The 15038-nt window shown below is 38.6% G+C and overlaps 1 protein-coding gene across 1 annotated transcript in view; it reads left to right on the top strand.

Annotated features, from left to right (window-relative positions):
* The first annotated feature begins 895 nt into the window (after positions 1 to 895).
* LOC122813286 (E3 ubiquitin-protein ligase RNF170-like) overlaps positions 896 to 15038 on the top strand; it is a 228162-nt gene continuing 214019 nt past the window's right edge. The window contains exons 1-2 of the mRNA XM_044085533.1: positions 896 to 1028; positions 8192 to 8243. Coding sequence (XP_043941468.1) covers positions 8208 to 8243 — 36 coding nt within the window. The 5' untranslated portion in view covers positions 896 to 1028; positions 8192 to 8207. The remainder of the gene's footprint in view (positions 1029 to 8191; positions 8244 to 15038) is intronic.

Raw genomic sequence — 15038 nt, 5'->3', positions numbered from 1 at the left:
GTCGGGCCTTTCTTGCATATCACACACACAATGCACACACACTACACACAGGAGTATTAAGGGCTGCTAATCAGCCATACTTTTAGCTTGTTCCATGGCTTATCTTTTTCACAATCTTACTGCAGAAAAAAAAATAAATAAACAGAAAGGACCGACAAAATGTACACAGCAATCCAATAACTGCATCAAATCTTTACTTGTAAATTAATTTCCAAAAAAATGGTACTTTACTAGGAGGCAAAATTGCCTCAGTAATGTATTATGATTATGATTCTTAGATGTAATGTGTGTCAGCATCAAAAACAGACTTAAGTAGGCTGATAATGAAAATTAAATGGGCATTCCTCTTTGCAGCAGTAGAAATCCACGACGCCAGTATTTTATGAAGAATGATAATTATACTTAACTGAAATTATTTTACTTTGTTTCACTGTCTCTCTTATTTTCAAAAAGTCATGTCTTGCTGTTTGTTATTTGTTGTGTGTGGTTCTGAAGTGGAATCAGGTGATGTATCTGTTTTTAATGTGGTTGACATCAGTTTTCTTTGAAATATTGACACTACACTAATTAGTGTGTTCCTGGCAGATGTTATCCAATTTCCATCATCTAGCCATGACTCACTAGCCCTGACAGAGGCTTGGTTAGGCATATTTCAAATACTTCCTGTTTCATCATATTCACATTAATTTTTGAAGACAATATATTTACATAAGTGCAGTCTAAGTCATTTTAGGAAAACCAAAACAAATTTCATGGCTGTCTACTCCAGTTTTTCTGATAGTTGTGCTATTTTTCAACCTACAGTGAACATTTTATGAGCGTTTTCCTTAAAATGGTATGTAACCTTGACAGTTGACAGCTTAGTTAATTTTTAACTGGTCGAAGGCTTGTCATGTGTGTGCAGTGACACATCACCGTCTTAACATTTCCAGTCAGCGACCTCAGTGGATAGCTTTAAACAGCTCATTCTCTGTTACGCAGCGACAGCCATGCCAAAACATATAGTACACCAGCTCCTCTGACACCAGGTAAGAACAAATACTATTATACAATTGCTGCAATTTAGTTGCATTTTGGTAAAACAGAAGTGGATGTAGAAACATTTCAATATACTCTGTGTCAAATAAACTGTACTCAGAAATTGTTATAAAGGAACTCCTTTATACAGTATCGGATGAAGGAATCTTACAAAATGTATGACAAGTTCACATAGTTCCTAGGATGTTAACATTCTTTGTGCATTGATTGGTAATATTTTTGATTATTTGAATATTTCTGAAACTCTAAGAAACTGGAAACGGTTTATATTTTACCAAGTGCTAAACTGTTGTGTTTAGCTTTAAATAAATGTCACTGATAGTGGAGAAGAGTACTTGTTATTTTCAGTTTGACTACTGTTGTTAGATGATGTATTATTTTCAGATTCTGAATGGAAAGAGATCCTAGGTAGACTGACAGTGGATAGGAGTGTTTGGGTAAGGAGATGAGCCAGATATGTACTATTTTTATTCATGTTTATAATGCAGAGTTTAACAGATATAAATTACAGGAGCAATAACATTACATCCTTAGTCCAAGTCCCCCACTGTATTGATGAGGGACATAAGAACAAGGACAAAGGGAACTAAATTGTATTGAGATTCCAAACTTCTGACCCTACCTTCACTACTGTTGAACAACTATCATCATGAGATCTGAAGGAAAGAGTGAACTATGCTTTGTCTTGTATGTTGTAGAAATAAAGACAGATCAAAGTTTTATTGTAACCTAGTTATAGCACCTATACATTAGGATGATGATACAGTTGAGGGATGTTGCATACTGCTCAATCTCTAAGCGAAAGAAATCTGGACAAAGCCTGACAAAATGGGGGACAAAGGCCAGAAATAGGGGCAGATTTTAAATATTCCTCTTATAAACTTAAAAAGTTGCCAGAGTAAAAGGGTTTGTGTTAGGATACATTTTTTGAAGGATCTGGAGTCTGAAACTGCAATGTATGTCATTATTGAGTGACTTCTGTCCTCAGATCATTCCAATGATTTGCCAGAATACCACAAATTTTATGAGGAATAGACCAAAAACATGAGCAAAAATATGGACAGTTGAGAGGTATGGGGATGTGGGGAAGGTGTGGGGGTTAAGAACTAATTGCTCTCTACATTTGCTACAGGGAGAAAATTAGAATATTTTAAGATAGAAAAAATGAATAAATTATTTATGTAAAATTCAATTCAACTGGTGTGTATAAGGTAATGGAAAACTGATGATAGTATAATAACAGACTGCTGCTTTATATTTCAGAAGAATGAGGATGCATACTTATTGCTACAGAGGAAAAAGGAGTTAATATTTGAGAAAGTTGCTTCAGATATGGTAGGCATTCACAGTTACATTCTAAAAGGACTAAACTGGAAAAGATATGTCACAGAAAGGGATACTGTTTACAATTATAATAAATATCTGAAGGCTAGCGACTCAGTAGTGTAAACATTGGCTCAAGGTGATTTGATCACATTGACTAATGTTGATATGATACCCTGACCATATGTAAAACATGGGAAAAAAGGGGGGGGGTTAATTATGATGGCCTCAGTGATATCAGTACAGAGTGTATGTCTGTTGTTTTTTTAAAGAAAATATCAATAAAACAAAAATGGAGAATTTGAGGACTCTATATGGGTGGCTGAGATACAGCATAAAGTATTATTATTTCACAGAATGGGTGATGGACGGTTAAAACAGCTCACTGGAAAAGTTATACAATATAAGTCAATAACAGTAACATAATTCAGGAATGCATGAGGTAAGCTTAAGGCAATTGTTATGGAGGGAAGGAAATAAAAGCTGTTGGTTAAGTGGTCTCTTCATCTTATCCAATGAATAATTATGGGTGAATAAGTAAGTCATATTATTTTTATCTGCAATCAAAACTTATATATTTGGTCATTATAAAATGTATAATTGAGACTGGATGCTTGCAGAAATATATGACAATATAGCAGTAATGGGTAATCATTTTAATGTCAGGTCTAAAATCATTTGCCCAGAAAAAAAAAGTTGACTACAATATTTTAGTTTGTAAATGGAGTAATGTTTTTGTCTTAGACATCTTTACCACAATTTATTTTTCTTCTTTTTGGTTCCATGTTCTACTCCCATGACCATCAATGCAGGATAGGGCATAAACATTACTGGTTGATTCATTACTTAATACTCCTGGTAAAGGAAGATGCCAGTTGGAAAAGACAGGAGCCATGACAGTGGCTGTCATTCTAAAGCAGTTCCTTTATATTCCTAGCAGCCTTCTTCCTCTAGGTAGGCAGGAGAGGTGTTGTGCAAGTGAAATGGCTTGTAAGAGTATCCTACTTCATCTATGCAGTGCTAGTGATCTGGAGTCCACTCACTCTTTGGCCAGGCTTGTGCTCCCAAATCCCCATACACTCCAGTGTAGCTTTAGCTTTTTCCTGCCTCCAAGCAATGCTTCTATGGCAAAACTTAACTCCTTTTCCTCAAGATGAGTGAGATAACTTGAGCAGTTTACTCCTATCATTGACCCTTCATGTACAGGTTATCTAGTGTCCAGGGATCTAATCAAATCTAGGTCATCTGGGGTGTACCTGGAACTTCATCAATTTTTACCACAGAGCCAGGTTCATGAGTAAGTACTAGGCTAACAGTCAGCAGACTATTGCAAGCCTAACCTGCAACCATAAGTCAGAATTAAACCCTCAATCTTGTATCTGTGAGGTAAAGACCTTAGCACTTATGCCAACCCCCTCCCTCCAAAACATTAATCCATCTTCCTGGCAGGAAATAGACCCTACAATGTTTTGCATCAATGGTGAGAGTGGTACCTGTTGAGCTACTGCAACTGCATTATATTCTGAAATGTGTTACCCAGCACTTAGTGTGAGAGGTCACTTTCTCAGGGTCACTGACTGTTAGGTGGAATTACAAGAACAGATTTATAATGTATTAAAAAGTAATATATTCACAGAGAAAGTGTTTCATGCACCATCAAATAACATTTGCATACCTGTATGATAGATGAGAGCCATGGGTGCCTGCAGCAACCAGAAATAACAGAATAAGTGTTGTGGTCCATAGTGGAGTTGTACATTTTTTGCTGGGTGGATACCATGGATGTTAGAACAACTATGAGATGGGCTATAAGATGTCAGAACAATCCTAGAAATGAACTCTACTCCAGACTTTAAAAACAGTGAACTACTGATTAAAACAAGTCATAAGTGTTTCAAATGATAAACGGACTCTATTTTTTTACATCAGAGAAGAGCTGTCTTTTAACAGACATGCACTGTTTTGCTAGTAAAGATATCTACACAGTTTTAGAAAGTTTTGCACTTACCCTGAACAAAACATATTTTCTTAGGATTATGCCATCTGAATAGAACAAGTCTGCATTTTGTCTGAATAAGATTTATTGTGAGATTCAGTTTAAATGCAGCCAGCTTTCTCTATTGGCATTCTGAGTTTTATGACAATATTTTTCTGAACTAATTTTAATAGGTTCAGTGACTTAAATAATTGTTAAAGACTGCTACATAACTAAACGAAAGTTAAGTCAACATAGCACAATGTCTCAACTTTACCACCTCCCTTGTACTTCCTACATCTAAAAATATACTAACATCAAGATCACTTAACTTCCTGACTTTCACAGTCCTGTCACTTTATTAACTGGATGCTGTTCAGCTAAATATGGGAGACAATTTAAAAATAATGACTATTTGTGCTTCAGTTACAGAAGGTGCAGTGGTCAGTATGTATCTTTTCACAGAACTAGACTACTTGTTACATGTGGAAAAGGTTAGCATTTGTACTGAATGTCCTGTCAATGCAGGCTGCTGTTAGTGCGTAAGTGATGAAACATGGCTGGCTGAGCACTGGAAAATTATCAAATCTAAGTTATCCTCAAGACGGTGAAAGTTAGGTCCTTACTTCTTTAGGAACTACCTTTTTCTAAGAAATGTTAATACTGTAGTAAATGGAGCTGAATCACCTCCTGTGCTGGAAATATATGAAACTGATATGTTTCAGATAAAACCAAGGATGTTATCTTATGTTCACACATACTCAGCTTTTCTACAGCTTTAGAAATAATGGCAAAAAGTTTGGTAATGATGAACTCCATTGGTTCAGGCAGGTGGGTGGGAAGTAGAATTAAAGGTGATGCCTAAGTTAAGAGTAAGCCTGACAGGTAATGCTGTTCTCTTAGCAATGATCTGTGTTCTCTGAATGCTTTAGGAAGATGTCACTGCATTTCAGTTCAGACTATTATATACAGTTATGATTTTATTAGGACATTTCAGTCAGGAATCTAAAATAAAACACTTAAGCAAGTCACTCAGGATCTTTAGGTCTTTACGGTTAAAATAAGGCTGAACTTAAGTTCTGCATATTATGATTTGTTTTCAGCCTGTAAGCACATTTGACCTAGATGACAATTGTGGATTGTGACTACCATCAAGAGGTTGAGGTTACAACAGCAAACAAAGGAACCTAATTAGATTTAATTATGGGCTTTGCCCCCCCAGTACCACCTAAGTAATACTGTACATGCTAATACTAACCTTAACCCTGGCCTTAATCTTAGTCCTAAACCTTACCTTAAGTAAACCCTTTCCATAATTCCATGCAAGACAGGCATGTGGATGCAAATATATACACACATGCATGAGCGCGCACACACACACATGTGCACCAACACATACATACACCATGAAATCTATCCCCTCACATAACCCTTACTCTAACCCTAAAAGACACACACACACACACACACACACACACACACACACACACACACACACACACACACACACACACACACACACACTACATCTTTTCCATTCCCAAACCCTTAATTTAACCCTAACTTGCAAACATTCACATGCGCTTGCACACATTCACAAACATGCACACAAAATCCACTTACATGTTACAGTACAGCATAATTCTATCCTGCAAATATTCTCACATACATACACAAGTGAATGCTCTCTCTCTCTCTCTCTCAGATGACCCACTTATCTGTTATAATACAGCATTTATCCATACAGCCAACAAAATGAATGTTCCATACACAGAACGTCTGAACAAATAACCTTTCAGTTCATGTCAAGCAAATGAATATGCGATAGAATAAATAGAACTATAGATAGATAGACTGATAGATTGATATATAGATAGGTAGATAGGTAGATAGATATATAGATAGATAGATAGATAGATAGATAGAAAGATAACTAGATGGGTTTGTGTATGTGTTTGTATACATGCCTAAACTTAGACATGAAATACATCACCTTTCCATGTGTCAAAGAAAACAAAACATGTACCAACATGCCTGAATACTAACTATGAGATCACACAGCAATAGGTATAAGGAGGTTTGCTTACTCCCAGCATTATATGATCTCATTAAAATCATTTAGTGAATTCTGACTAAACATGGGAGTTGACAACATAAACTTTTTAATTCCAAGTCAACAAAATTCTGTTTGATGTAAAGCATGATTCTGCATGTGTGCGTGCACATGTGTGTATGTGTGTGTGTGTGTCCGTCATTTGTATACATGTACATGTGTGTGTTTTTGTGTATGCGCTTCTTGTGTGAGTGTGTGTTTGTGTGTGTGTGAGTATGTGTAAATGACATTTTTTTATTCTTTGTCATTGACCCAGATCATGGCTGGTAATGGTCATGTACCAGTCTAACTGTCCAGCTAGTAAGCAGGTACTGCAAAATGGAATGCCACAACTGTACCTACCGACAATGATGTCAGGCCAGGTATTGTGTACATGATTGCATGCATAACATCACAGATTTCTCTACCACACTTAAATAGAATTCTAATATGTATCTTACATGTGACTTATGTGGGTACCTGCTGAATTTCTGAGGGCCACGACTGTGATCCCCAGAATAGTGAGACTGTGGCAGAAAGAATCATGCAAACTGCCAGGAATGAAGCTGTTATCCATATGATTTGTCCATTTGCTAAACAAACAGCTTGACAGCTCACAAAATGTGTGTCTGGCCATCCAGCGGGGTACTTCATCATGATGTGGGTGTAGATGATGGCCATAAGAATATGAGGGAAGTGCTATACTCATAAACTATTTCTATTACTCTGTGGCATTTAGTTGTTGTTGTTAGAAACTTTATTTTATTTCCAACTAAATGACACACAACAACAAGGTATTTGTCCAGACTGTAAGAAGCAACCATCTGAGAACCCCCAACTGTATCAATCTTGTGGCACTGGATTTTCTCAGGCACATGTAAGTTCAACAATTGGCAAACTTTGCCTTTTAGTTCACTTTCTGGTTATGCGGACTTACTTGTGGTGTACACAGGGCACACACAGCCAGAACTTGCTCTGTGTTCATGCTGTATCTGCTGATAACCTCCTGGTCAGAAAGCTGGCCATGTAGGAATCATAGGCAACACCTAGATGTGCACCACCATGCTGCAGGGCCAATTGCAAACATCATTAACTCCTATATCATTAGCATAGTGGCCTGCATGAAGGTTGCTACTGGAAACAGATGCAGTCTTGATTTCTGAATGGGTCATTCCCTTGCTGTCTACAACAGGAAGGCAAGTGGGCTGCTAATGTTTATGTTTGCTTTATAAATATATTGCAACATTCTGAAAGTTGACTTAATTGTACTTAGTTAACAATTGCTTAATGATTTTGCATTTCTTGATTTGCATGCATAGCTCAAAGTACATCTGTTTAGAATCATCACTACACAAACGTGTCCACAGATTTTGAACACTTTTCTCCCAGGTATAAACTGTTTTGGAATCTCTCCTCATGTAATTCTTTGCCCCCCTCCACCTCAAAAAATGGGGGTGAGTCCAACCTTTGTTGCAGTATTATCTGGACTGATAATGATTAAAATTAAAAGTCTGGATGAGAATTTTTTAAATGAAAAGGTCATTTTAAGTTATGTATAAATTAAATGTGTTAACATTTAGCAGTTGAAGAAAAACTAGTAGCATAACTTTTAGCAACAAAGTGTTTGATGCATTTTGAGGGCAGTTCTTTTTCCATTGAGAGAGTATACAATCAGATTCACGACCATGCTTTCAAAATGAATGCTCCTGTGGACATCTAATTCATTGCTTCAAAGCTTGATGGTTTACTATTTCATTTTATAGGTTCGGCAATTTATTTATGCAGAAAATGAGTCAGCCAAGAGAAAATTACAAAGTAAGTTATTATTTACGCAATGTTTGTTATCTTGCTATGACCTGTCACCTAAATTGATTAGCAGCGTAAGATCCTTATACTGAAAGCTGACAAATGATATCCTTGATCTCCTTCTTTTATATTACCTGCAAAGCGGAAATTATCTGCTTGTCAAGAGAAAAATTATTATGTGAGTGAAGCCAGGGATTCTAGGGTTATAGTAACCTTTGACCTAATTTTGCCTGAAACAGCTTCTTTCTTTCTTTATATCTGCTCTTATCATTTCATTTTTTAAGCTTATTTCTTCTTGTTTTTACGCTCATTTCTTCTTGTTTCCACTCTGCATTGCTATGTACATGAATTTTTTTCCTACCTATCGTGGTTCATTTGATCCTGCTGACCCACCTTTCTTACTAGCCTGTAAGACCCCTTAGTCTGAATGAGCCTTTCCTCATACATATGCAAATATTTCCTTTTTTTGTAATTCCAAACATATAGAATACTTCCTCTGGCTTCTTTTGTACAGTCTGTATACTGTTTGTTTATTCTTCCTGCCCCTTTCCTTATTCTTACTTTTCCAGCTTAGTTTTGCAAGCAGCACAGTGATAGGGTTTCGTAAAATCCACTTCTCTGCTGTTTTATTGGAGTTTGCATCTGCTTCTTGAGGTTGACTTGGTTTGTTTTAGGCATTTTAACATCATCCTATCTTCTAAGGCATAGCAGTTGATTAGTTAGCCTAAAATTCCCATGTAACATGCCTTTCCTTACATACGCAGCATGATTCTTCTCTGGAAAGAGTCCACACATCAACATTTTGATTGTTGTTGTTTTGATTACCTGGCTAAAAATAAATATGTTTTTTGGGTGTCATATTATTTCCTGTCTGCCTGTGTACCTCCTTATCTCAAACTTTTATATGTACACGATCCTGCTTTATGTTTTTTTGGTTTATTACATCATATTTGTATCCCAGGATGCATCTGAATATGAACTGTGACTCAGTTTAGTGCATTTACTAGATAAATCATTTTTTATCACCTATATAATGATGCATACCTGCAAAGCCAGGGATAATGCCAAGCTACGTTAAAAAATGTAATTCATTTTTTTTCCTTTTTCTTCTCTCTTGTAAATCAGAAATCATCAATGTTTTGCACTCATAGTAAAGAAGTGTGCAGCCTTTGTCTTTTTGGTTACAGTCAGGATATCCCATAGGGTTATCTCATAGGCCCTTACATGTTTAGAGTGTATCTTTCAGACCTAATTTTTTTATCTGAGGTGTTCTACAGTCTATGCAGATGAAATCAAATTGGGTAAATTGATTACATGTGTTACAGATAAGACATGTCTGCAAAATAACGTGATTAAACTGACCATTTGGGCACAGGAAAATAATATGCTGATAAATAAATCAAAAACTAAGCACATGAGAGTTGGAAGACATAAACTGAAAGGTGAATATTTAATACAGCAAGCAGCAATTGAAACTTTAGACTCGTTTAAGGACCTGGGTATATGGGTAGATCCAGCTATGAGTTTTTCTAATCATGAAAACCAATTGGATAATGATAGTTGTAGAATTATAGATTGTATAAAAAGATGTATAAAGTCTAGGAAATCAAAAATAATGAAGTCATTTTGTTAGTTACTTTAGACCCAAACTTGAGTATGGAATAACAATATGGAAACCCTATAAGAAAACAAGCATGACTGAACTGGAAAGAGTACAGCGGAAATATACCAAAGGCATCCATGGATGTCAAAATTTATTATGAAAGACTAAAATATCTGAACTTGTACAGTGTCTCTTACAGATATCTAAGAGGAGATCTTATTCATATATATATATATATATATATATATAGGGCATTTAGAGACAGCTACATCTGGGAATGTTTGGGGTTATCAAAAAGTACTAGAAAAATCATCAGACAACCTATGTAGAAAATTCTATAGGAATGAGAAGTGTACTAATTGGTTCTCTGACAGAGTAGCCGATGCATGGAACAGACTATTACATTAAAGCAAGTGCTAGTTTAGATATTTTAAGAACAGCCTGGACACTTATTATATTAACAAGTGTTTTGGTATATTGGCAAGCTAGAAGGGCATTAATGCCCATGCTTGAAATATTTGTATGCATGTATGTATAAAAGAACAGCAGTCTTTTGAAGTTTGTTTGATCTGCTGACATGCTGTCTCATCTTGCAAATGCAAATGCAAAAATAAATAAATAAATAAAAAACAAGGAATAGGAACTGTCTTCCTTTTCTTCCTTTTTAAAATGTAATGGCTGCAATCTCTAATGGACCTTTTGGCTTGAATATCATTAAGAAACAAGGGTGGATTCAAAGGAAAGGTTCATAGTTTCATAGGTTCATAGGTAGGTACTAGGCTACCTGCCCAAAGGCATTTATAAGCCTAGCCAGAAGGTGTTGGCTTTCACCGCCCCCTTAGATTAGTTCCCTGTACCTCTGTCCAGCAGAGCCACTGCAGTGATCCCTGGGGTAAACTTTCTGTTTCCCATCCACTCGTCAAGGTTTCTCTTGAAGAATTTTAGCAAGGAGCTCTGCCTAATGTAGATTGGAATCTTGTTCCAAAGCATGGGAAGTCTCTGGGACAGGAATCTATCCCTCCAGCACATCCTATTTATTGTTGTGGTGAGGTTTAGATCCCTAGAGCATGTGGCTCGAGGGGATATGGTTTTCTTTAGATACAGCATGTCCATCAATTCTGGGTTGGACATGGCCTTGTATGTCAGGCAGAGATCACCTCTTAGTAGGCGGTATGCAACCAAGTACAGCTGGAGTTTCTTCAGTCGAGCTGCATATGACATCTGTTTGAGGCCAGTGATCCTCTTGGTGAGGTACTTTTGTGATCTTTTCAGCTGTTGCAGGTGTCTTCTAAGGTACATCCCAAATAGGGCATTGTACTTTATGATGGGTCTGATGATTGATGAGTAGAGGGGCACAATGACCTCTTTTGATCTGGATGTGAACCCTTTTGTGATTAGGTGGGCCACATAGAAGGATTTTCTAACCACTTTGGCAATGTGGTTGTCAAAGGAGAGATTACTATCTACTTGGGTCCCCAGATCCCTTATTACATCTTCTGTATTTAAAGGACTACCACCTATGTGGTAGTTTATGGGTACTTTGTTTTTTCCAAAGGGGATGACTATGCACTTTTTGGCATTTAGCTTGAAGCCATGATTTTGACACCAGGTATCCATCTCAGTGAGACCCCTTTGGAGGATGTCTGTGTCAGCCAGAGAGTCAGTTATAGCCCCTAGTTTGCAGTCGTCTGTGAACTTGGTCAGCCATAGTCCTCCTGTGCTTGCCTGTACCTCTGAGAAGTATATGCCAAACAGGAGGGGGTCCTAGGACTGAGCCCCGGGAAATGCCACTTGTAACCGGTTTAGAGTCGGACCTAGCTCCCACTACTCTCACCATGTGGGTTCTGTCCATGAGCCAGTTGGCAACTCATCTTGTGACATAGGGGTTTACGTTCAGGCTGGTGAGCTTGTCTATAATACCAGAATGGGGAATGGTGTCAAAGGCCTTTGCAAGGTCTAGGTAGGCTGTGTGTACCACCTTTCCCTCGTCTATAGCCTTGGTAACTGTCTCAAAGAAGTCCAGCAGGTTTAGGAGGCATGATCTGCCCTTAACAAAGCCTAACTAGGTCTAGTCCTGTGTTTGGAGGTTCCCAATGTCTCTGTTAATGAATTCCATGATGATGCACTCCATAGCCTTGCAGACCAAGCTAGTCAGGCTTATAGGGTGATAGTTCCTGGGGTCTGTTGTGACTCTACCTTTGTGGAGTGGAATAACCATTGCTGTATGCCACTCTATGGGTGCGTAGCCTGTGGAGAGGCTGAGTTTGAACAGTGTGTTTAGGTGAGGGGTTAGTTCATCTTTGAGCTCATGTAGGACACAGCCTGGGACACCATCCGGTCCCATTGATGCTGTGTTTTTGGCTTTGGAGAGGGCTGTTTTAACCTGAGTGTCTGTGATTTCAGGGGCTCTACATTCTTCTGGTATGGTTATGGGCCCTTTTGGGGGTGAGAGGGGGGGTGAAGTTTGCACTGAACCTGTCTGTCAGGATGTTGGTGATATCAATCGGTTCAGTGTATTTTGTGCCATTCTGCACTAACTCTGAGCAGATCTGAGCATTGGAACTTAGATTCTTGACATAGCTAAAGAATGCCTTGTGGTTATCTTTGGAGTCCTTGGCAATTTTTCTTTTGAAGCTAACCTTGGATGATTTTATGAGGGATCATAGTTTCTTTCTGATACTGATCAGGGATGTCTTCCCTTCTTCGGATTTTACTCTTTTCTGTACTGGTTTCCTCCTTTTGTTGTATAGCTTGTTTATGGCATGGGTCCACCAGACTGGTTTCCTTTTCTTGGAAGAGTGAGTCTTGGTTTGGCTTTGGATAGCACGATCCATGCATTGTTGTAGATGCCCATACAATGCATTAGTAAAGGATTTTGCAGCGTGGACAGCATTATTCTTTAGCATAGGGGCTTTGAAACTTTCCACCTCAGTCTTAAAAAATGTGAAGTTTGCTTTTGAAAAGTTTTTCATGGTGGTTTCCTTGATCGGGGGTGGGCACAGAATGTGGATATCCAGAGTGATTTGTTTATGGTCAGATCTAACCAGCAAGGGGTTGACCTCCGTTGTGGAACACTGGTCACCTATGTTGGTGATGACCAGGTCCAATATGTTGTCACCTCTGGTGGGAGTGTTGACCAGTTGATCCAAGGCATTTGAGTTTATAAATTCTAGGAAATGTTGGGCAAGGGAGTTAGTACTTGAGTAGTTCTCCCAGTTAATGTTTGGATAGTCGAAATCACCCAATATTAGGGTGTTTGGTAGGACCTTTATGTTTCCCAGTGTTTCCAGAAATGCGGAATGGGGGTCCTGGGACATGGTGGGTGATCTGTAGCAAGCTACAATTTGAACTGCAGTTTTGCCCATTGTTAGTTGCACGTGGATGATCTCTGAAGCATCATGCTGTGCCACTAACCTGGAGGTGTGGGTATACTTGATGAATATGGATATGCCCCCACCTTTTGTACTTTGGTCTGGGTTCTGTGGCCTAACTGTATAGTATGAGTTGTAGCCTGGTAGTGCTGGGGTGCTCTCTGGAGCCTTAAACCAGGTTTCTGTTATTGCACATATATCAATTTTCTCCATACTGAGGAGTGCCTCGAACACATGCATTTTGAGGTTTAGACTTCTGGCATTGACTAGCATTACCCTCAGTTTTTTGTTACTTGTGCTATTTATGGCAGTGGGTTTGTCTTTTGAGCCTTGCCTAAAAAGGCACTATGGGGGTGGCAAGAACCTTGTCCAGTATTCAAAAGCCTAAGGGTGACAGGCGCAAGCCTTCTCTAGTGAAGCAGCGTGGCTTGTCGGGCATGTCATCCCAGGCAGACAGACACTGGATCCCCTTTGAATGACACCAGAAACTTTGCCAATTGTTGAAATTGATAATTTTTTCTTTAAACTGTGGTATCATTCTTGGTGAGGGCAGGATGGTACTTAGGGTCAGGGTCATACTGGCCTGGTCTACGTGATCAGAGAGCTCTTCCATGTCTCATTTCATGTAGTCCAGGGAGGTATGGCTCAGGTCATTCACACCAACATGGACAATGACAGAGTCATATTTGTACTTGTTCTGGAGTGACCTGAGTGCTTGTGTTATGTGATGGATCCTGGCACCTGACAGGCAGCTAACAGTAACCTTCTCCTTGTTCAGCCTAGTGAGTGGGACGTCAGTGTGCCTGACTATAGAGTCACCTATTACTAGTGTGTTGGGTATGTTATTTTGCCTTAAGGGCTGTGATTGTGTGGCACACTGGTTTTGTGAAGTATGTGTTTCATGGTTTGTGTTGGGGGGTGGAGGTTGCTTGGATGTCTGCTTTGGAGGTCTCTGTTGCTTTTGCAGATTTTTATTTAGAGCCTCTGAGTATGTTTTCATGTATTTATGTGTGTTTTTTGCTGGTGCTCGTTTAATGGGTCTATGTGAGACTGGTAGTGTGATGCTAGCATTTCCCTTCTCCTCTTGACTGTCTGATCCAGTTGTGGATATAGAGAGCTTAGTCTCCACTTTGGCTGTATAATTGCATCTCTCGCATGTATTAGTGTTTGGTGGTAGGACAGGGTTGTCTGTGTACATGAGCCAGTTGTAACATTGCCTCAAAATGCCCAGATTCACCAGTTGGATTGGAGAATACACCTAAAACTGCCCTTTGGACATGCCTGGATAGGTACAGTGAACTGTTTTACTGATTGGCTGGTAGGGTCGAATAGAGAGAGCCTTGTCCTTTTGTACAGTATAGGGGGGGTCTAGTGCTAGGGTTTATAAGTGCTTGCTATGAGTTTTGAGCAAGTGCCGGGCTGAGAAAGTAATGGTTTGAGTGATTAACTTGAAAGTTTGTCTAGTTCCAAGGGAAAAATTGAAAAGGAGACTTTGTGGAGCCAGGAATAATTATAACCTAGCTAACTGGTGCTGCCCAGCTCACAAAACCGGGCAAATGCAGTTTTTATAGCAGGGAAATGAAAGAGATAGAAATTAGCTCAAAATGGCTAATAAACTAGTAATTTCTGGGTTGATACCACTCTTCCAGGAACAGATAGGCTGCTCAAAGCTCCCCTCTCTCACAGGTGAACAGAGAAACTTCCTTCTATCCAAGTAGGGTATTATGGGCAAACACAGAGACTTGTAACACAGCTCTGAATTCAGCACTAACCTGAAAACTGGACTATACTAGCTTAGAAAGGAGGGAAACAAGTATTTTTTTTTCAGAA

Source organism: Protopterus annectens, chromosome 10.part0 (assembly GCF_019279795.1).
Source record: "Protopterus annectens isolate FY-2018-M chromosome 10.part0, PAN1.0, whole genome shotgun sequence".
Taxonomy (NCBI): domain Eukaryota; kingdom Metazoa; phylum Chordata; order Ceratodontiformes; family Protopteridae; genus Protopterus; species Protopterus annectens.
This window is presented reverse-complemented; position numbering and strand designations above follow the sequence as displayed.